We start from the raw sequence: 23,082 nt of genomic DNA, 5'->3' as shown, positions 1-23,082 counted from the left end.
AGTAGGGCCAACTGAGATGGCACTGAACTCCATCTGCCATGACCATAGAACCTGTGGGTCTCTGTAGCTCTCAGGAGAACCAATACGACTAGGGTTGTATCTACTTTATCTGTCTCTGGGACTCTGCTCAGGTGTGCATAAGGGCAACCCCTCTGATAACCTCCTGGCTCTTTTTGGAGACTCATAACCATATAAACTCATTTGTCCTTTCCATTACCTGCTTTTATTCAGGTCAAAAAGCATTTTTAACTCCTGGTATTATATGTAGACTGAGATATTCTGCTGGTCTGAGTTGACCCTTTTATTCAAGGTCATTTTCTAGTTACATCATCAGCTGGTATTTGTAGTAATCCCTTGATGCCAGGGAGGCTTATCCCCGGGAGTCATGTCCCACGCTGGGGGGAAGGTAACACATTTACATGCTGAGTTTGGCTTCAAGACTGGCCACATTTGAGCAACATGGAAGCTCTCAGGAGGAAATAAATAAACCAGGCTGCCTCAGAGAGCTAGAGACTGGATGATAGGCTTAAATGAAAATGGGGGGTAGAGGAAGGATGTAAGCTGACACCTACATGGGTGAAATCTATGATAAGCTGGAGGTAAGTGTTTGTACAAGGAAGGGATAAAATGGGGATAGGGCTACTTTGGGTGGGGCTTTGTGGGCTTGAGGGGGGCTAGGGATGGGATGATGGGTAATATTGCCCAAGAAATTGGGGGAAGGGTGGGGCAACATACGAACATAGGAGATTGTCAGGTATTTGGTTGAGAGTATAATGCTGAGAAAACTTTTTCAAAAATATAATAAGGAAGGTTACCTATTTAAGATGCTTAAAGGGGATAATCCAACACAGGATAGGCTTTTGGGGAGTAGGTGAATGCTCATTTTGCCATAGTGGGTTATATCATTGGATAGAGCCCCATATAATGAGAGTGAAGGTATACCCACATCTGGGGAGGACTGATGTTCTCAAATAGAGGGAAATGTATCTCGAGAAAAATGGTGGCTCTCAGTGCATTAGGGCAGTTGAGCATGTCAAGCCCTCAACACTGTTGCAAGTATCTCTGAACATGGCCCTTCAAGCAATGAAGACTGACTGTCACTGTGGGCCCCAAGGGCAGGGGGAAAGAGGTATTGAATAGATGAAACCAGTGTAACTGTGTGGGCAAAAGAAGTGTTCCACAAGAGTATGCAAGGATGGATATAAGAAATGTTAAATTACACCAAAAATATATAAGGGACTGATAGGCTAAAATGTAAATCATAATGTAAAACATATGATAACTAAAAATTTAGAAAATTGTCTAAAATATAGGTTATCTAATTTGATGCCTAACAAGTATTAATAGGTTTCCCTAAAAATCCTTTTCATTTCTTTAAGGTCATGATTTTAGTAATTTGAATTTTCTCTAAGCTTTTTTCTTGGTTTCTATAGCTAAGGGTTTGTCAACTTCATTGATATTTTCAAAACGTCAGCTGTTGTGTTCATTGAATGTCTCTATTGTCTAATCTCCATTTTCTCTTCTCGAATCTCTATTATTTCTTTCCTTCTGCTCAGTTATTGTGTAGCTTGCTGGGGTTTTTTTCTTTGTCTTAAGGTGAAAGATTAGGTTATTGATTTCAAATCTTTTTTCATTATTAACTTAGGAATTTACAGCCATAATTTTCTCTCTAAACACTACTTTTGCTGCATCCCACAATTGTGTTCATAATATATGTTTTATTTGCCGTCATCTCAAAGTATTTTCTGATTTCCCTTGAGACTTTTTCTTTGGCACATTGTTTATATAGGAGGATTAAATGTGTTTTGGAATTTTCCAAATGTCTTTCTAGTACTAATTTTTTTATTTCATTCTATTGTGATCTGAAAACATAATTTTGTATGATTTCAATTTTTAAATGTATTGAGACTTTTTTTTGCTTATTGTGTTGTCTACCCTGGAGAATTTCCATATGCATGTAGAACATTGTGTGTTCTGCTGTTGGGTCAAGTGCCCTATACCTATCTATTAGGTATAGTTGTCTCTACACTTTTGCTCAAATCTTATTTCTTTGACGTACTTCTGTCCAGTTGTTCTTTTCATTATTTAAAGTTGATAAAAGCAACTATTAATTTTAATGTCACGTATCTTTCTTCAGTTCTGTTAGCATTTGCTTCATGGATTTTGTGGCTTTGTTCTAATATAGGTTTATAATTGTTATATTTCCCTGATGGATTGAATGGGTTAATTCCAATATCATTGTGAAATGTTCATTTTGTCTGTAGTTACATTTGTGTCTTGTTTCTTTTTCTGATATTAGAATACCCACTCCAGCTCTCTTTGGGGTTACTGCTTGCATGTTACTTATTTATCCACCCTTTATCTTTCAAATCATTTGAGTTTTTTAATAAAAATTTTGTCCATTGCAGTTATTGTTCAGTTGGATTATATTTTTTTAAATCCATTTCTCCTAATCTCTTCAATTTGATTGAAGTTTTTAATCCATTTAAGTAATGTAATTTTGGTTAAAGTAGCAGTTGAGCCTGCCATTTTGCTATATATTTTCTATATAGCTTATATATTTGTTCCATTATCCTTCAATCATGTCATCTATTGAGTTATTTTCTTATTCAGTATTTTAATTTCATTGTGTTTTCTTTACAAAATTACAATTTGTACCTTAACCAAAAATAACCTAGTTTCAATTTGTACTAGCAATTACAAAAAGAAACAAAAACTTTGCTTCTGTATACCTCAACTCCCCTCTTTTCTTATATTTTTGTCATATAGTACATCTTTTTATAAGCCCATAAACAGTTTTATAACAATTGTTTTGTGCAGTTTCTTTTAAAACAGAAGAGACAAAGCAAAAATACCTTTTATATGTATTATGTAGTTGCCTTTTCTAATAATCTTTATTTTTTTATGTAGATTTGAGTTACTGCCCAGTGTTCTTTCATTTCAGCCTAAAGGATGGACTTCAGTGTTTCTTGTTGGGAAGATATGCTAGAGAAGCATTCTCTACAATATTGTTTATCTTGAAATGTCATAACGTCTCATTAATTTTTGTTGTTTTTATTTTTCTTTATTTTTAAAGGACCTTTAAATTACATAAATTTTACATTGAGAATATAGGGAATTCCCATATATCCCATCTCCTCCCCTTCCCACACTTTCCCCCATTAACATCTTTGATTATTGTGGTACCTTTGTAATAATTGATGAGCACACATTGAAGCATTGCTACTAGGCATAGTCTATAGTTTACATTATGGTTTACACTTTGTACCACACAGTTTTATAGGTTTTGACAAAATATATAATAGCTTGTATCATCACTGTAATATCATGCTGAACAAGTCCAATGTCCCAGAAATGCCCCATGTTACACCTATTCTTCCATCTCCCTCCTTTCAGAACCTCTGGTAACCATTGTCTTTATATCAATGTTACAAGTTCTTCTGTTACTAGAAAACTAAGTCTACTTTAGTCCATAGTTGGATTCCTCCATTATTTTTGTTTGTTCCTCAAACTTGAGGATTTTGGAATGGTGATGCCCATTCTGCTTCCGATGGAGAGGAGGCTTAGAACTCTTGGGGCAGATGGATGGAACTGTCTTACTAGTTTTAGATAGTCTGTTTTTGGGGATGGTGTTGTCCATCATCATCCCTTTGTATTTTTTCCGGGATGAATCCAGTGAATTGGAGAGTAGGTGTTTGCTGCAACTCTGGTGAGATTCAGGGCTCACCCAGCATGTGAACAGCAGCCAGAAGACTTAAAACTCTGGACACATATTTAACAGGTACAGTGCTAATTATAAGTTCAAATAAATGGAGCAGAAGAATCATGTATAGGAAAATTACAAATAAGTCTAGATCTGATACATTGGGGAGATAGGCTATCATATATTTCAAGGTAAGGCCCACCAGTGTAATGCCAATTTCCTGGGTTTGTCTTCCCTGCTTATAGTGTGTAGATGTTTCTAGAACCCTCAGGAGCACCCCTGCTTGAGGCATTGTTTACTATGGCAGTCTGTGAGATCCTTCTGAGATGTGCATAAGTATAACCTCTTGAATTACCCCACAATTTAGTTTGAAATCTTAGCCATAAAAACATGTTTGTATTTAATACTTCCCCCTCTGTGTTTAGGTCTTTTTCTGAATGCATTGCTAGTTGGCACTTGGTAATAATCCCTCAGGGCCAAGGATGCTCATCCCCAGGAGTCATGTCCCACATTGCAGGGAAGGTAGTGCATTTATATGCAGAGTTTGGCTTAGAGAGAGGCCACATTTGAGCAAGAAGGAGACTTTCAGGAGGTAACCCTTAGGTAATATATATTACTAGGTTAAATTTCAATTTCACAAGAACAAAGTTCATATGTATAAGCATCAAGATCAAGGACCTGGCATATTGGTCTGTCCTCCTTCACTAGGCACTGCCCATGTAGTTTAGAGATATCATTTTACCTCTTAGACTGCTGGCTATTAAGAAAACAGAGAACTACAAGTGTTGGAGAGAATATGGAGGAATGGAAACCTTCATCCACAGCTGGTGAAATGTTAAATGGTACAGCCACTATGGAGGATGGTTTGGTGGTTCTTTAGGAAGCTAACTATAGAATTGCCATATGATCCAACAATCCCACTGCTGGGTATATACCCAGAAGAATTGAGAGCAGAGACACAAACAGATACATGCACACTAATGTTTGCAGTGGCATTATTCACTATTGCCCAAAACTGGAAGCAACCCAAGTGTCTATCAACAGATAATAGATAAGCAAATTGTGGTATATACATACAATGGAATATTATTTAACTATAAGAAAGAATGAAGTATTAAGTCACAGAACAACATGGATGAATCTTGAAGACCTTTATATTGAATGAAGTAAGCCAGTCACTAAAGCATGACCTCACTGATAGGACCTAAGCCTACTGAGCAGACTCAGAGAGTCTGGAACAAAGGTTATCAGGAGGCAGAAAGGGAGTAGAGTGTGGTGAGCCAATGCTCAGCTTGGGCAAAACACATGATGAGGTGGAAGAGGGTGGTTTGGCAGTGGAGGCGGGTAATGGTGGTTCAGGGACGTGAGTGGGACGGACAGTGCTGGAATGTGAGGGTGAGCAGGGTGGGGAGGTTGGGATGGACTATCCATGGAACTGAGTAGAGGACTGGAGGAAGGAACAAGTGAACTCAGGGGAGGTGTGGGTCTGTGGTTGAAACTGTAAGTGTGGGAATGTGGGGGGTTTTCTGGCAAATATGGTGGGATCACCAGTACTGGGTGTTGGTGGTTAGGGCTTATGTGGGAAAAAGTGCATTTGGGTCATGTTTCTGTGGAAAATGAATGTGTTCATCTTGGCATAGGGTGTTATCTCTGTGGGCAGAGACCCACATAATAAATAAGAAAATATTAAACTCCCATCCTGGGGATCTTTCTACATTCTCCTTAATTTCTGAAGGTGAGTTTTGATGAATATAGAATTCTTCATAGACTGTTTTGTTCAGTACTCCAGAAATAATGAGCTTCTTGGAATTATGGTTTAAATATTATATTAATATAAAGACTTTAATTTAAATAACTATTTATATTTAATTATTTCTCCATACTTACTTCTTACTTCATGATGCTTATTTCTTACTTCATGATGCTTTTCAGTTTTGATGATTAATATCTTTGGGACATTTTTTGTACATTATATATCATGGTATTCATTCTCAATTATTTTAATATATCTAGATATCTTTTTTTTGTATTTGTTCTAGAGGACTATTTTAGATAAATACATATTTATATTTTAAAAATGTTCCACCTTCTACAATTTTTGCTTTTGAGAGTCCCTATTTTCAGTCTAAATGCCCTTTTTGTATAGATGGTGTTATCATCCATCTTTTCTTTTGTTAGGCATGTGAAAACCTTACTCGTTTGGACTTTAATTCAATCAGAAACAGAAATGTTCGATTGGGATACTACAGGCATATGACCCAGTCTACATCTAATGCACCTTTGTTTCTAGGACCCAGACCTCTAGGTTTTCAACTGAGAGCTTTTTATGTTCACTGAAGCCCCTTCTGCTGGTGTATTTTAATCACAGCACAGAGACTACAGAAAAATCTGCTTTGCTCCATGAAAGTTGTCTTCTTAGAGTGTAATATCATACCCTGGATATGTTTAGAATCAAGCACAAGTCTTGAGACCAGAACCAACTATGTGCATCAGGCACCATAATTCTTTAATGTGGCACTATAGCTATGGCAGACCTTCTAAGTTTGTCCTGTTTATCTCTCCATTGACATTGGTCAAGTGCCCTGGAAAAAGCATAGAATTTTTATTTCTGCCCCATAACCAGTTGAATAAATGACTTCTTGGGTGGAGATGGGGAGTCAGCTGCCTGTTTTCACTTCACGAATGCCTCTCTGGGTTTCAACTGAGATCCTGGTTTGTCTCCTTGGGCTCCTCTCATGGTGTGTCATTTTTCCTAAGCACCACAGTATAGTTTAATCTCCCAGTCAGAATGTTTAACTAGTTTAACTAGTCTTCTAACTAGTGTGGAACTTATAGAGATGATGAGAAATGAGTTTCTTTTCAAGTAGATTGGCTCTTGAGAGAAACAGACTATGAATATGTACTAAGGATTTTGAGTGTAAGAAAGAATCATGAGTGACTCTTAGGTTTTTAATATGAGAAAATTATGAAGAAACAAATGTAAATATTAGTTCAGGTGTTTGACTTGGAAAGATATTCATTCCAAAATTGGTTGTTGACAAACAACATGATTATTTGATTTTTAAAAGTCTCTGTAATGTACTTGGAGATATGTGTTTATAGACTTAACAAGTTTTAGAAGACAAAGGGCATGCAGTGTTTAAGTCTAGAATATGTATTTGTATGGTAGACAAGGTTCCTTTTAACTTTTAAAGTATATTACACTTAAATGGTGGTTTTGTATGATTTACTTTATTTTTATTTCAGTTTTATATTTTTTCATTATGTGGAATATATTTTAAACCATTTCAGAAATTTAAAATGTACTCATTAATTACTTTCAATAAATCTAAAGTTTAATAAAACTAACTACACTTTCCTTTCAGGTGCATCTTTTGGTACTCAAGCCTGTTTTACTAGACTTAATTCTATGACTGATCTAACTGGAAACTGTGGTTCAGGTCCTTCAGGATATGTACCGTGTGCAACTGAGTATGTTTTAGACAATTTATTTGACAATTTTAATGTTTGCCTTCAATTTGAAAATATCACAAGACAAGTTTCTATGTAATAATAATATCACTTGACTATAAAGTTCATGCTCAATCAAATTATGAATAACAGAGACAGAATGCCTGTACTTCTCTTTCTCATATGTCCAAATTAGCATTTGTACTTTCCAACAATGTGTTCATTTTATATATAGGTACACTAACTACTCACCAACTAGAAAGATTGTTCATTTTTATTTTGCAAGTGCCAGTTTAACTTTACAAAGGATGATTATAGTTAAAACTGTGAAATACAAATGCCACTGATATCACTGGGTTAGTGCCAATATACATAGGTACTATATGAAAAGCATTTAAAATGATGTATATGAGTGTTAACTGTGCTGCTGATGATGACAAATATGGTTATTATTACTACTAAATATATAAATATAATCACTGTACAAATATCTGCTTAATTTCCTGCTTCCATTTCTTTTGTTATATACCTAGTTTTCGGATTGCCAGGTCAGATAGTAGTTGTAGACTTAATTTTCTGAGGAACTGCCAAACTGTCTTCCATAGTGGCTGCACCGTTTTACTTCCTCACCAGCAATGATGGAGTATTCCTTTTACTCTACATCCTGCCCAAAATTTGTGATTTTCTGTTTTTATAATAGTAGTCATTTTAGTAGGTGTGAAATGGTATCTCATTGTGTTTTTTTTATCTTCTATATTTAGCATCAACAATGTGGAAAGCATTTCTAGGATTTTTTTTAAATTAAAGAAGTTGTGAGTCGTGACTTTGATTTGCTTTTCTCTAATAGCTAATTAAGTTGAGCATCTTTTCATGTGTTTTTTAGCCATTTGTATATCCTCTTTAGAAAAATGTCTATTTAACTCTTTTGCTTGTTTTTTAATTGTGTTGTTTGTCTTTTTATTGTGGAGTCGTAGGATTTCTTTGTATATTCTGGATATTAAACCCTTATCTGATATGTGGTTTCCAAATATTTTCTCCTATAGAGTAGGTTGTCTTTTCTCTTTCTCGACAAAGTACTGTGATGTACAATTTTTTTCTAATTTTAAGTAAGTCCCATTTATCTATTTTTTTCTTTTGTTACTTGTGCTTTAGGATTGACATTTAAGAAACCATTGCCTACCACAAGATTTTGAAGATGCATCCCTACGTTATCTTCTAAGAGTATTACAGTCCTGATTCTTATATTGAGGTCTTTGATCCATTTTAGGGTGAATTTTTGTAAGAGGTCCTCTTTCATTCTTTTGTACATGGATGGCCAGTTCTCCGAGCCTCATTTATTGAAAAGACCATTCTGTCCCAGTTGAGTGGATGTGGCGGCCTTGTCAAAAAGCAATTGACCATGAATCTGAGGATCTATTCTGAGCTCTTAGTTCAACTCCATTTATCTGTATATCTTTCCTTGTACCAGTATCATGCTGTTTTGACCAGAAACTTTGTAATAAATTTCAAAGTCAGGAAGTGTAAGTCTACCAAATGCATTCTTTTTTTTCAAGATGTTTTTGCCTATTTAGGGCCCCTTAGGCTTCCAAATAATTGCATAATTGATTTTTCCATTTCTGCAAAGTAGGCTGCAGGAATTTTTTTCTTTTCTTTTTTTAGATCATTTTCATTATTCCAATAATAATAATAAACAAACAAAAAACTCATCACCTCTCAATATCTCTTTGCTTCCCCTGCCTTACATAGCTGCTACTCTGTTTCTCTCTAACTTAGTTGCATTTTTATTTTGCAAAAAGTCTTATATACACAATATCACCCATATTTGTATTTTACATGAGGTTTCACTATGTTACAGTGCCATGTTATTTTTTTTAGATTTCCTGCTAGTAATGTACATGAACTTATACTTATCCTTTCAACCATTGCCCTACCCATATAGTGGCTCTGCTAGTTACAAACACCATGATGTGCTTTCACCATTTCTATTCATTTCCAAAGATTTACAAAAAACCTTTCTATCAATTCTGCACAGATTAACCCTCAGCTTTCCATTCTCTATACTTCTTATATTTTCTGGTGACCTACGTTCTAATTATTAACTCCATGAGTTTACACGATATATTTAGTTCAAAATAGCACAATCATACAGTATTTGTCCTTTTTAAGAAAAAATCAATTTTATTGACACATATTAATAAAACATACAATTCATCCAAAGTGTATAATCATTGGTATTTGGTATAATCAAATAGTTGTGCATTCATCACTTCAATCATTATTAGAGCACTTTCATGATCATTTCAATAAAAATAAAAAGCAGACAGACAAAAGCTTCATCACCTCTCAACCTCTCTGTGCTTCCCTGCTGTATATAACTGCTATTTCTGGCCATCATTTTTTTCCTTTCTTTGCATTCACTTTTTAAGATTTAGTAAGTAAATTTATTGATAAATAATGATAAAGCATAAATCCACCCAAGGTGTATAATCTGTGGTATTCGGTATAATCACATAGTTGTGCATTCATCATTTCAATCATTTTTAGAGCATTTTCATTATTCCAAAAATAATAATAAACAAAAACCAACCATCCAACCAAACAAAGCTCATCACCTCTCATTCTCTCTATGCGTCCCCTTCTGTACATAGCTGCTAATCTGTTTCCTTCTGTCTAGTATATCTGTATTGATATTTTCTAAAAATCTTATATATGCGGTATCACCCATGTAATGAGGTTTCACTATGTTTAATACAGTCCATGTTACATTTTTAGCTTTCCTTCTAGTAATATACATGTCCTTAGTCTTTCCCTTCCAACTACTTTCATACCCATATAATAACAGTCCTGCTAATCACAAACACCATGTTGTGCTCTCACCATTTCCATCCATTTGCAAAGATTTACAAACAACCTTTTAACCAATTCTGCACCCATTAACCCTGGCTTTCCATTCTCTACCCTCATTCTATTTTCTGGTGACCTAAATTCTAATTATTAATTCCATTATTTTACATAAAATATTTAGTTCATAATAGCACAGTCATATAGTATTTGTCCTTTTGTGTCTGTTTTGCTTCACTCAACGCAGTGTCCTCCAGGTTCATACATGTTGTTATATGCTTCACAACATCACTTCTTCTTACCACTGCAAAAAATTCCATTTTCAATTTATCAATGTGGTTTATTACACTAATTTATTTACTTGTGTTGCACCACATTTGCATTCCTGGGAAAAAACCTACTTGATCGTGATGTATAATTCTTTAATGTGATTTTGGATTCAGTTTGCAATTATTTTGTTGAAGATTTTTGCATCTGTATTCATTAGGGATATTGGTCTGTAATTTTCTTTTTCCTACTATCTTTACCTGCTTTTGGTAATAGGGTGATGTTAGCTTCATAGAAGGAGTTTGGTAGAATTCTTTCCTGTTCAGTTTTTTGGAAGCACTTGAGCAAGATTGATACTACATCATCTTTGATTGTTAAAATTCACAGGTGAAGCCTTTTGGCTTTTAGTCTTTGGGAAGTCTTTGATGACTGTTTCAATCTCTTCACTTTATTCTTGATTTTTGAGTTCTGTTTCTTCTAGAGTCAGTGTAGGTGGCTCGTGTGTCTCTAGGAATTTGTACATCTCATCTACATCGGATAGTTTTTTTGGCATACAGTTGTTCATAGTATCCTCTTATGATCTCTCTTATTTCTGCAGGGTCAATTGTAATGTCCCCGCACTCATTTCTGATTTTATTTATTTTCATCTTCTTTTTTACTTTGGCTGTCTACTTCAGGGTATGTCAATTTTGTTAATCTTGAAGAACCAATTTTTGTTTTTGTAGATTCTTTCTATTGTTTTTTTGTTCTTGATTTCATTTATTTCTGCTCAGATCTTAAATATTTCTTTCTTTCTCCTTGGTTTGACATTAGTTTGCTGTTCATTTTCTAGTTTCTCCAGATGTGCAATTAGATCATCGATTTTAGCTCTGTCTTCTTTCTTAATGCAATCATTGAGGATGATAAATTTTCCCTCTCAGCACTTCTTTTGTGGTATTCCCATAGATTTTGATATGTTGTGTTCTCAGTTTCATTTGTCTAAAAATATTTGCTGAATTCTTTTGCAGTTTCTTCTTTGATTCACTGATTATTTAATGTGTGGTTTAATCTCCATATATTTATGAACTTTCCCTTTTTCCATCCATTATTGATTTCTAGCTTCATTCTGTTATGATCAGAGAAGTTTTTTGTATAATTTCAATCTTTATAAATTTATTAAGACCTTTCTTTGTGACCCAAGATTTGGTCTATCCTAGAGAAGGATCCATAAGCTCTTGAAAAGAGTACATATCCTGCTGTTTTGGAGTGCAGTGCTCTATAGATGTCTGTTAGGTCTGGTTCATTTATCATATTATTCTAGCTCTTTCTTCCTTTATTTGTCTTCTGTCCAAATGGTCTATCCAATACTGGGAGTGGTGTATTGAAGTCTTCGACTTTTATTATAGAGACATCTATTTCTCCCTTCAATTTTGCCAATATGTGCCTCATGTATCTTGGGGCACTCAGGTTAGTTGCATAAATATTTAATATAGTTATTTCTTCTTGGTGAATTGCCCCTTTTATTCATATATAATGACCTTCTTCATCCCTTATAACAGTTTTGCATTTAAAATCTATTTTGTCTGATATTAATATTGCTACTCCAGCTCTTTTTTTGGTTACTATTTGCATGGAATATCTTTTTCCAACCTTTTACTTTTAACCTGGTTGTGTCCTCATGTCTGCAGTGAGTTTCTTGTAGACAGCATATAGATGGCTCATATTTTTTAATCCATTCTGTCAGTCTATGTCCTTTGATTGGGGAGTTCAATCCACTAACATTCAATATTATTACTGTAAAGGCGTGACTTGCTTCATCCATATTGTCCTTTGGCTTTCTGTTGTCATATCTTGCTATTGGCTATCTTTTTACCCTGTGATTTATCCTTCTTAATCATCTTCATTTCTGCACTCTCCCTCCAAGTCTCTCACCCTTGTTTTTTTCCGTCCAGGCCATAGCACTTCCTTCAGTATTTCTTGTAATTCTGGTCTTTTGGTAACATTCTCTATCAGTTTTTGTTTTTCTGTGAAGACTGAACTCACCCTCATTTGTGTAGAACAGTTTTACAGAATTTCTGGCAGTTTTTCTCATTCACTATCTTAAATATATCATGCAATTTTCTTCCTGCTGCCTTGATGGTTACTGATGCAAGTTCAGCATTTAACATTATTGAGGTTTCCTTGCATATGATGCATTGCTTTACTCTTTGTGCTTTCAGAATCCTCTTTTTGTCTGATTTTTGTCATTCTGAATAGTAGGTGTCTCGTGATAGGTCTCTTTGGATTTATTCTCTTTGGGTGTGTTGTCTTTCTTGGATAGTGATATTTATGTGTTTCCTAAGGGTTGGGAAGTTTTCAGTCATTCTTTCCTCAAATATTCTCTCTGCTCCTTTTCCATTCTCTTCTTCTGGGTCACCAATAACATATGTATTTTGCATTGCCATTCAATTCCCTGAGACCATTTTCCATTTTTTCCATTATTTTCTCTTCCTGTACTCCTGTCCTTTGCAGTTCAGTTGTCCTGTCTTCAAAATCAGTAATTCTGTCTTCAAGCAATGCAAATCTACTCTTCTGTGCCTCTAATGTGTTTTTATTCTCATCAATGTCTTTCCTTCCCATAAGCTCTGTTACTTTTCTTTTAGGCTTTCTTTGGTTTGTTCCTTTGGCTGTTTTCTAACATGGCTTGTAATTTTTTGCTGAATTTAGGCATCTGAATATGATTATCAGTGAATTTAATCTGATGGCCAATTTCTCTCTCGCCTATTTTTTTTCACAGCTCTTCTTTGATATTTGGTTCAATCTATTCTAAGACTTTAAAATTACCCAGCTTAAGTTATCAAAATTGGACCAAGGACTCACTAATGGTGTGCAGATTTTCTCCAAGGAGTTCTGGTTAAGAGAGATCTAAAAGTAGTTTTTCTACATGCAATGTGCAGACCAGCTAGCAGATGTTCACACTGTTCCACAGCAGTGTTTCTCTCAATCTCTGCTTTCCTGTGTTTTGATCTGGCCAGAGCTGAGATTCAGCGTGGGTGCCACCATTCAGCTGAACTGAATTCACTATCTGAATTCACTTCAGAAGAGTCCCCCAACTCCCTGTCTGTTTCCTTTACAGCTATTCTCTTTCAGTTGGCTGCAGTGAGCCAGGGGTTTTATCCTGGCTTAATATCTTTGGGTATAGGGTGGGAGTCCATCCTGGCCACAGTGGGGGTTTGGTAGGTCATGTTTGTTGTTTCATGTTCTTCGTCTCTCTGTCCCTCATCCTCCTGGAAGTTTTGTAGAACTGTCCTGGTCTGCTGGCTGAAATAGCAGGTCCCTCAGACAACTTTTGACTCTTTCTTCACAGATTTTTGAGATAGCTGAGCCCTGCCTGCCTACTCCAATTCCATCTCCCAAGAACACTGGTTGTCAAATTTTGATTGAGATTTGTGTTGAATCTTCAAATTAGTTTGTGTAGAATTGACATCTTATGATATTTAGTCTTCTGATCCATGAGCACAGAATGTCTTTCATTTACTTAGGCCTTCTCTGATTTCTTTTAGTTTGTTTTGCAGTTTTCTGTGCACCACAACTACTTTCTTATATCCTTGGTCAAATTTATGCCTTGATATCTTTTAATTACTATTGTAAACAGAATTTTTATTCTTGATTTTCTTTTCAGCTTGCTCATTACTAGTGTATAGAAACACTTCTGATTTTCGCATGTTGGTCTTGTGTCCTCCCACTTCGCTGAACTTGTTTATTACCTCTGGTAGCTTTATTGTAGATTTCAGGGGACTTTGTAAGTATAGGATCATGTCATCTGCCAATGGTGAAAGTTTTACTTCTACCTTTCTGATCTGGATGTTTTTTGTTTCTTTTTCTTGCCTAACTAACTGCTCTAGCTAGAACTTCTATCACAACAGTGAATACCAGTGGGGACAGTGGTCACCCTTGTCTTGTTCCAGATCTTAGAGGGAAAGGTTTCAACCTTTCTCCATTGAGAACGATGTTAGCTGTGGGTTTTTCATTAATGCCCTTTATCATGTTGAGGAAGTTTCCTTCTATTCCTATATTGGAGTGTTTTTTATCAAAAAAAGATGCTGGATTTTTTTACTTTTTCTTGGAATTAGGATGATGCTGATGTAATAAAATATGTTGAAAAGTTTCTTCTAAATTCTCTAAATGAATAAATAGGATGGATATGATTGGTATAATTTATTCCTTAAATGTTTGATAGAAATTCACCAGTGAAGAAATACAGATCTGGAATTTTCTTCAGCAAGGTTTTGCATAGCAAATTACATGTCTACAACAGACAGCCAATTTAGATTTCCATTTCTTCTTGCATAAACTTTAGTAATTTCCACTCTTAAAACAATTTGTCCATTTCATCTTTCAAATATATTAGCATATTTTAAATTTTTTTATTTAATGTCTCTAGATTCTATTGTGATGCTGTTCTTTCATTCCTGATGAGTTATGTGTTTCCTTATTTTTTCCTAAAAATATTATACCTACTGGGATTTTATACAAATTATTGCTCATTTTTTAAATTTCTCTCCCTTTGCCTTCCCCTCTCCCCCCCCCCATTGTCTGTTCTCTGTGTCCATTTGCTGTGTTCTCCTCTGCATCCACTTGCATTATCCAGCAGCACTGGGAATCTGTGTCTCTTTTTGCCACATCATCTTGCTGCATCAGCTCTCCATGTATGCAGCACCACTCCTGGGCACGCTGCGCTTTTTTTGGGCAGGGCAGCTCTCCTTGCGGGGTGTAATCTCTACACGTGGGGCTCCCCTATGCAGGCGACACCCCTGCATGGCACAGCATTCCCTGTGCACATCAGCACTGCATGTGGGCCAGCTCACCACATGGGTCAGGAGGCCCTGGGTTTGAACCCTGGACCTCCCATGTGGTAGGTGGACGCTCTACCAGTTGAGCCAAATTATAGCTCTTTTTAAGTAACTTCTAACTTCACTGATACTCCCTATTCTTTGACTGTTTATATTCATTGTTTTCTGCCATATAGTTATTATTTTCCTTCTAATTTTCTATTTCATTTTCTCACTTTTTTCCTAATGTCTTCTGGTAGAAACTTTTCTCATTGATTTTAAATCACTTCTATCTAACATAAGCATTTAAAGTTTCTCATCTCTTAATAACTGATATCACTGCATCTTAAAAGTTCTGATATATTGATTTTATTGATCTCATTTATTTTTAAAAATTCTCATTTCCATTGTGATAAGTTCTTGGACCAATGTGTTATTTAATTTCCAAGTATTTGGGTCTTTTTTAAATTTATGAATTTTCACTTTGTTTTTTAATTTTTCCATATTTTTTATCTGTTCTATACCTGAATTATTTGAGGTTAACTGAAAATATTTATAAATCCTTTTAAATACTCAACTATTTTTAATATAATTCCCTGCATTATTTTCAGAGTTTGTTCTAGTGGTTACAGAGCACTTATAAGAGTTTCCTTACTCTTAGTATTGGGTTACTTAATATAAAGTATAGAAACTTTTCAACAAGATAGCATAATTTACCCACCACACTGTACCATTATTACTGTACACACTGTTTTTACATACATTATAAAACCCACAATAGCAATTATAATTTTTGCTTTTAATAGACATGCCATAAAAAATTCGGAGATGGAAATAGTCAAAATATTCTGTAGTATTTGCCAAAGTATTTACCATTTATTTGTTCTTTCTTTCTTCTCTAATATACTTCATTTGGTGACATTTTTCCTGAAAGACCTCCATGATTATTTCTTGTATTGAAATTTGCTGACAACAAATATTCTCACTTTTCATTTTTTTAAAAAATGTAGCTTTATTTCATACTTATTTTTCAAGGAATAATTTCCCTGTACTTGGAATTCTATGCTTCCAATATTTTTTCTGCACCTTAAACATATTATTCAATTGTCTTCTGCATGCTTATGTTCTGTAAGAATGCATCTTTCTTGTCATATATTTTCCACTTTGTGTAATGTTAATTTTTCCCTAGGTGCTTGTCTCAATTTGCCAAAGGGCTGCCAAAGCAAAGAAACAGAAATGTGTTGGCTTTTATAAATAATTATTTGTGGTAAAAGCTTACAGTTCCAAGGCCATGAAATGTCCAAATCAAGGCACCATTAAAAATGCTTTCTCACCTAAGTCAGCTACTGTTGATCCTACCATCCTTTCACCAGTCTACGTGCTCTCTCTACTTCCTCCTTGAACTCAGTTGTGGGTGATCAGTTATCTCTCACTGAACCTCAGTTCCTCAAGCCTCTCAGAGCTTTTCTCCTTGAGCTCAGTTGTGGGTGAACCTGGAATCCCTACTCTCACGTGGCCAGATCGTAATGTAGAGCTCCGTTTTCTTGACTCTCTCTGTGTCTCAGTTTATATAATATCCAGCAAGGGGACTGAGACTCAACCTGATCACATCTCACTGACATAGTCCTATCAAAAGCATCTCATACCCACAGGAGTTGATGAGTTCAAAAACATAAATGTTTTTATTTTTAGGGTTCATAATAGTCAAACTGTCACAATGCTATTCATATTTTCCCTTTATTTTTGTTTCCTTATGTATTCCCATTTGAGGTTAAGTGCTCTTTTTCGATATGTCAACAAAGTTAGGAAATTATCAGCCATTGTTTTTTCAGATAAGTTTTCTTCCTTATTTTCTTTTTTCCTGTTTATCTGACTTCAATTATATGAACATTAGATGCTTAATATTGTCTCACAGGTCATTTAGACTTTTCCTGCATGTGGATACCCAGTTTTCCCAGAACCATTTTAAACCACTACTCTTTCTCCATTGAATGATGTTGACTCCCTTGTTGAATTTCATGCATGATATGGCCAGTTGGGTAGAATTTTAGGATAGAATAATTTGGGATTTGTTATGTTTAAGAATTTAAAAAGAATGAAGGAATCATCACACACACAAAATGACCAGGCTAACTAGGAAGTAATACTTGATTATTAAATGTTCACTTATAATTAATACTGAATTAAAGGCAATGCCCTCATATTTTTCAGTTTTTTACAAATCATTACATACATAGTTTTGCAAGCAATGAATGTTTTATTTAATATTTTGCTTTAGAAATTATATTCTAATATTGCTGCTGTAGGAAAGTAATGGTTTTCATTCATTTCTATGTTTATAGAGATTTGCAGTGTGGAAAATTAATATGCACTTATGAAAGAAATACTGTAATTAGATTTGACAATGGTACTACTATTTATGCCAACATAGAAGGAACCATTTGCGTTGCTGTGGAGTATGGGTATGATAATATAAACAGCAGACGGATGTGGGTAAAGGATGGAACTGCCTGTGGACAAAATAAGGTAGGCAGTCTTTTACCATAAACAGCTACCTAATATTCTATAATCTAGTTTAAAATAATATCTATTTAGGATTTTTCCTAATAATGCAAGTGCATAATCAATATAGAATATTTGGAAAATAAGAAAATCTTAAAGGGAAAACAATAATCTATAATCAAACTTAGATAATATCACAATATATATTTCTTTGGATATTTAGTGCTTTTCTTATAGAAATCATGTATATTCACTGAATTTAAAAATCGTATTCTGTTTGTTCAGTGTATTGTTTGTTCATTTCATTTAATTTCACAGAGTTCTTTCAATGTCATGAACTATCTTTTGATATAATTACTTAAAAGTGGTTTTTTTGTTCATTTAGAATATTAGCAAAAAAGTATATAAAATATCTAATTGTTAAATCCAGCAGTCACTACTATGTCATAGTAATCATGATCACAATAATCCTTTAAATATCTACTTCAGCATCCAGCTTTAAAACAACTTACTGTTGATCTTTAAAAAGGCAACACATGATAGAATTGGAGAAGTTTTTCTTGCAGGTAGAGAGATAGAGGGGCTGGGTGGGGGTCTTGGGGAGATATTTATCCCAGGGGTGAACACACAATTTTGTCTTCATATATATCAGATATTTCTACCCATTAGTATATAATAATCAAGCTTTATGTATATTGAATGCTGACAATTTTTAGGAGTGACATTGTTTTTTAAAATACTTCATATATAAATGTTCATTTGGATGAGAATGAGTCCATTACCCCAAGAAATTTCAAATTTCCTTTTGTCAACAAAGATAAAATGAGATATTGGATCTTATAAATATAATTTCAGCTCTCAGATAGTGGTGACTAGGCATAAAGATGATTATAAACATTGCCACCTGAGTTGTATACAATTCTTTTTAAATAGAATCTAATAAGGATTTGAAGCAATCTGTATTTAAATATCTTGATCTGGACATTCAAGCAGCAATTATGAGTATAAAACTTGATGTGAAACGTTTTGTCCTCAGAAGTAAGCACAGATACTCATATTTGAGGAAGATCAGAGTGGGAAAAATCAGTGCATGACTTGGAGGGCGCAATTGAGTGAGTCGCAGGGGGATATATTGGAGACAAGGAAGCTGAGTTTACTGCCATCATTCCTGTTAACTGGCACCCCAGTCATGCCTGCCTCCCCCAGGAGCACAGGAGGAAAATTCCATCTCCACTAAAAAAGAGACGATGTTATCGATGGGCACCCTTCACACTACATTTTCCTTAGTATTAAATTTAAAACCTGTTTATATGAAAATTTCTTTAAAATGTGGGCAAAGTAATTTCTATTTGCCTCTGAAAATGATCATTCGGCATGGGAAAGAGGAACTGGCTTCAAGGTGCTAAAATATAAACCAACTGTCTCCTCATATAAAAGAATAAAGCACTCAATATATACACCATTCACTATGTCACTCTGCTGACAGAGATGAAACAACGTTAGAAGTGACATGGCTGGGTTTAAAACACCCACAGTGACTTCGCTAAAGAGTATGCCAGCCTTCATTTTAATGGGCTGTGATGGTTACGCTGTCTTCCACTGAAGGGCTATTGTAGGTGTTGTTTCTTCTACTGTAAGTACTCTGACTTTCACTTCTATGTAAGTAAGTCCTGTTCCCTGGGTTGGAAACATTGTGGCACTATAAATGATTCATTGTTAGTACATTAAGTACTTTTCATGATTAAATTAATATCTTTCATGTCAGTATAATATGGAATCATTTTCATTAAATGGTAAATCCAGATAGCTTGTCAGTTAGCTTATTTTGGCTTATTTCTTTTTTAGGCTTGCAAGAATATGCATTGTGTTGATAGCTCATTCTTCGGTTATGATTGTACCTCAGATAAATGCAACAATCAAGGTGTAAGTACCAGCGCCTGAAGATGAGAATAGAAATCATTAAAACTAATCCCAGGAATATCAACACACAGCCATATTCACATACACACACACAAACACACATATAGATTCATTCATATACACATACACAGGAAAATTGGCCTTATCTAACCTAAGTTTTATTTTATAATTCTTCTTGAACGTATATAATTCTAGTTGCTTCTCTTCTGAGGTGATATTTCTCCTGGTTTCAGGTATGCAATAACTTAAAGCACTGTCACTGTAACCCTTCCTATTTACCTCCAGACTGTAGCACTGAAGATTCGAATTGGGGTGGTGGGAGTGTCGACAGTGGCAATTTTCCACCTGCACAAACCTCTTCTCTCACTTGTAAGTATTAAATAACAAACTGAAATATAATTTAAAATTGGATTGATTTAGATTTAATAAAATAACTAATTTTTTTATCTATCAGTTTGTATTTAGGTGTTTGTAAATAAACTTCATTTGGTCATTTATTTTACGTTTTACTTCCAGGGATTAATAGATGTTACATGTAGCATAAGTTACTTAGGCACAAGTAGGAAATGAGAAATCAGTCTGGGTCTAGCAAACAGAAGGAATTTAAAATAATGCATTAGATAACATGAGGAAAGCTTCTCAATCAGAGAAAGGTGAGACACCTGAAAGATGAGCAATGTCAGGAACCCGCTATCAGTTTTTTGGCCTGAGGGGCAACAAAAGGAAGCAGATTACCAGACCTGCAATCTGAATCATTTAGATGACATAGCACTAGGGTCATGGTTGTATAGTAGAATCATACTACAAGGAGAGATGCTGTCCTTCATGAGTGTGGAAGTAAAGACACACACACACTCTTGGAGATGCTGGAGAGAAAGGAGTTGAAGGGCATACTGCCTGCACTTCTAATCATCCAAATTTTATCCTGTGACTCCCATTGGCTAAGCATAACTAGAAGACAAAAGGCCAGGCGGCTTGCAGAATAAAGTTGCCTGAACTATTGATAAAAATAAATGAAATATAGAGCTGGATTTTAGAGCAAGCCAGTAGTTAACTAGCATACCCAATAATGCTTAGGGCCAGGAGATTTCCTCTATATATTAATAAAAACATGTTATAACTTTACAGATCATAGAGTTTGTGTCTTTCCAGACTTTGAGTCTGTGGTACATTTTAATATTTCCATATTCATTCCGGTATTTAAATATGACCTATAAAGGCATATAGCAATAGATTTTAAAAAGCAGTAGAATAGGTTGAAGTAAAAGGGGCAGAAGAGCCATGTAGGAAAATTATAAATGAGTCTAACTCTGTCACATTAGGAAGCATAAATTCCAAAGTAAGGCTGACTGACAGGGTTGTTGAATTCCTGAGGTTGTCTACCCTATCTATAGTGTTTAGATAGCTCTAGAGCCTTCTGGAGCCTCGTTGTTTGAGGCACTGTTTACCATGGCAGTCAGTGAGATCCTGCTGAGACATGCATAAACATAACCTCTAAAATGACCTCCTGACTCAGCCATAAAATCTCATTTGTATTTGATATTTCCCCCTTTTGGTCAAGGTCTTTTTCCAAATGTATTGCTATCTGGCACTTGGTAATAATCCCTTGGTGCCAGGGAGGCTCATCCTCAATAGTCTTGTCCCATGTCAGGGGGAAGGTAGTGTGTTTATATGCTGAATTTGGCTTAGAGAGAGGCAACATTTGAGCAACAAGGAGGCTTTCAGGATGTAACTCTCAGGCACTTTTTACTACTAGGCAAAGTTTCAGCCTCACAAGAAAAAGAAAAAAGTTTCAGCCTCACAAGTACAACCATCAATAGCAAAGGCCTGGCATAATGGCATAATGATCTGTCCTCTTTCACTAGGCACTGCCCATGTACTCAGGGCATTCTTGCCACTCTATTCGAGAATGTAGCAGGACTCCCTAGGATTGGAATTCAGTATTCTTTTGGTTATTGTGTGGGTCTCCACCCATTGAGACGATGCCTCATAACCAGTTGAACATATTCATATGCCATAGAGACATGCCCCAGGTGCATCCCTCCACACACATCCCCCCATCACCAACACCCCACACCAGTGATCCTCCCCTGCCACAGTTGTGACCCTTCTGTGACCCAAAACCTCCCAAAAACAAAGTCAAAAGAATAAACAAAAGTAATAAGAAAATAAAATAATAATTATAAATGACATAAAATAGAATAATAATAATAAAATTTTTAAAAATGTTTTCATTGTTTCTTTCATCACTGTAAGATCTGTTGTCTTTTATGTACAGTGAAAATTTCTTCCATATGTTCCCACAGTGTCTTATTCTTTTGCTTTGTCTTTAAAGAAGCAATAGGTTACAGAAAAGTCACATAGAAAACATAGGGGATATGGGAATATACCCAATGCCCTTCTGCTTTTCCACGTTCCTCTATTAATAACATTTTCCATGTGGATGGTACATTTGTTATAATTGATATACAAATGTTGAAGCATTGCTACTAATCATGATTGATAGTTTTTACATTATGGTTTACATTTTGGACCATACACTTTTATAGGTTTTGACAAAATTTAAAATGGCCTGTACCCATCATTGCAAGATCATGTAGAACAATTCCAATACCCTAAAAATGCTCTATGTTCCATCTATTCTGTTCTTCCCTTCCCCCTCTCCTTATCATCTATAGTAACCATTAAGTTTCAATTTTTGAAGAATAAGGTTCATAGTTACATGCAGTAATATTGAAAGCTTGATATATCAGTCTGTTTTCTTTTATTAGGCACTGCCTATGTTCTCAAGCAATTCTTGCCCTCTGAGAATAGAGCAGGACTCTCCGGATGGGAGTTTTATATTTTTTTGTTTACAGGTCACCACCCACTTAGTGAGATGGCACACCAAGAGAGATAACACACTAAGACAAGATAAACACTTTTATATTCCATAGAAGCACGCCTCACGTGCACCCTATCCCGTATATCTCCCCACCCCTGTTGCCCTGTACCTGTAACCCTCCCCTGCCATATTTGCCAAAAGAACATCCCACCATTGTAGTTTTAACCACAAACCTACAAATTCTCAGAGCTCACCTGCTCTTTCCTCCAACCCTCCCCCCAGTTCAATGGATCATCCAACCCAACACCCTTACCCTACACCCCCTTACATTCCAGCACCATTTAACCAAGTCACATTACTACATCACTACCACCCCATCCACTGCCCAACCATCCCGTTTTACTTTATCATGGATTTTGCCCATATCGGCTCACCTCACTCTATGCCCTTTCTGGATCTCTCTCCTGATAACCTATCTTCCAGACTCTAACTTTGTGAATCTGCTCAATTTGCTTAAGTCATATCAGCGAGGTGATGTAATATTTGCCCTTCAATGACTGGCTTACTTCACTCAACATAAGATCTTCAAGATTCATTCATGTTGTCCCAAGTGTCAATACTGCATTTCTTCTTACAACTGAGTAATATCCCATTGTATGTATATATCACAATTTGTTTATTTACTCATCTGGTAATGGACATTTGGGTTACTTCCAACTTTTGGCAATTGTGAATAATGCCACTATGAACATCTGTTAACACTATACTCATTAAATATATGCCCC

The 23,082-nt window shown here is 35.3% G+C and overlaps 1 protein-coding gene across 4 annotated transcripts in view; it reads left to right on the top strand.

The window, feature by feature from the left end:
* The window catches only part of ADAM2 (ADAM metallopeptidase domain 2), a 114,964-nt gene that overhangs the window by 86,262 nt on the left and 5,620 nt on the right, over positions 1-23,082 (top strand). For 2 of the 4 annotated variants that reach the window (XR_009184014.2, XR_009184013.2), the window contains exons 15-18: positions 7,069-7,174; positions 17,394-17,577; positions 19,399-19,476; positions 19,759-19,842. Coding sequence is in view for 2 of the 4 variants with exons in the window: in XM_058289870.2 (XP_058145853.1) it covers positions 7,069-7,174; positions 17,394-17,577; positions 19,399-19,476; positions 19,707-19,842 (504 nt within the window). In the remaining 2 variants the exon portion in view is untranslated. Of the gene's footprint in view, positions 1-7,068; positions 7,175-17,393; positions 17,578-19,398; positions 19,477-19,706; positions 19,843-23,082 lie in introns of all 4 variants that reach the window. The other 2 variants (XM_058289870.2, XM_058289869.2) reach the window with 1 other exon arrangement.

Source organism: Dasypus novemcinctus, chromosome 29 (assembly GCF_030445035.2).
Source record: "Dasypus novemcinctus isolate mDasNov1 chromosome 29, mDasNov1.1.hap2, whole genome shotgun sequence".
NCBI lineage: Eukaryota > Metazoa > Chordata > Mammalia > Cingulata > Dasypodidae > Dasypus > Dasypus novemcinctus.
The sequence above is the reverse complement of the archived record's forward strand: the minus strand, read 5'-3'. Positions and strand labels throughout refer to the sequence as shown.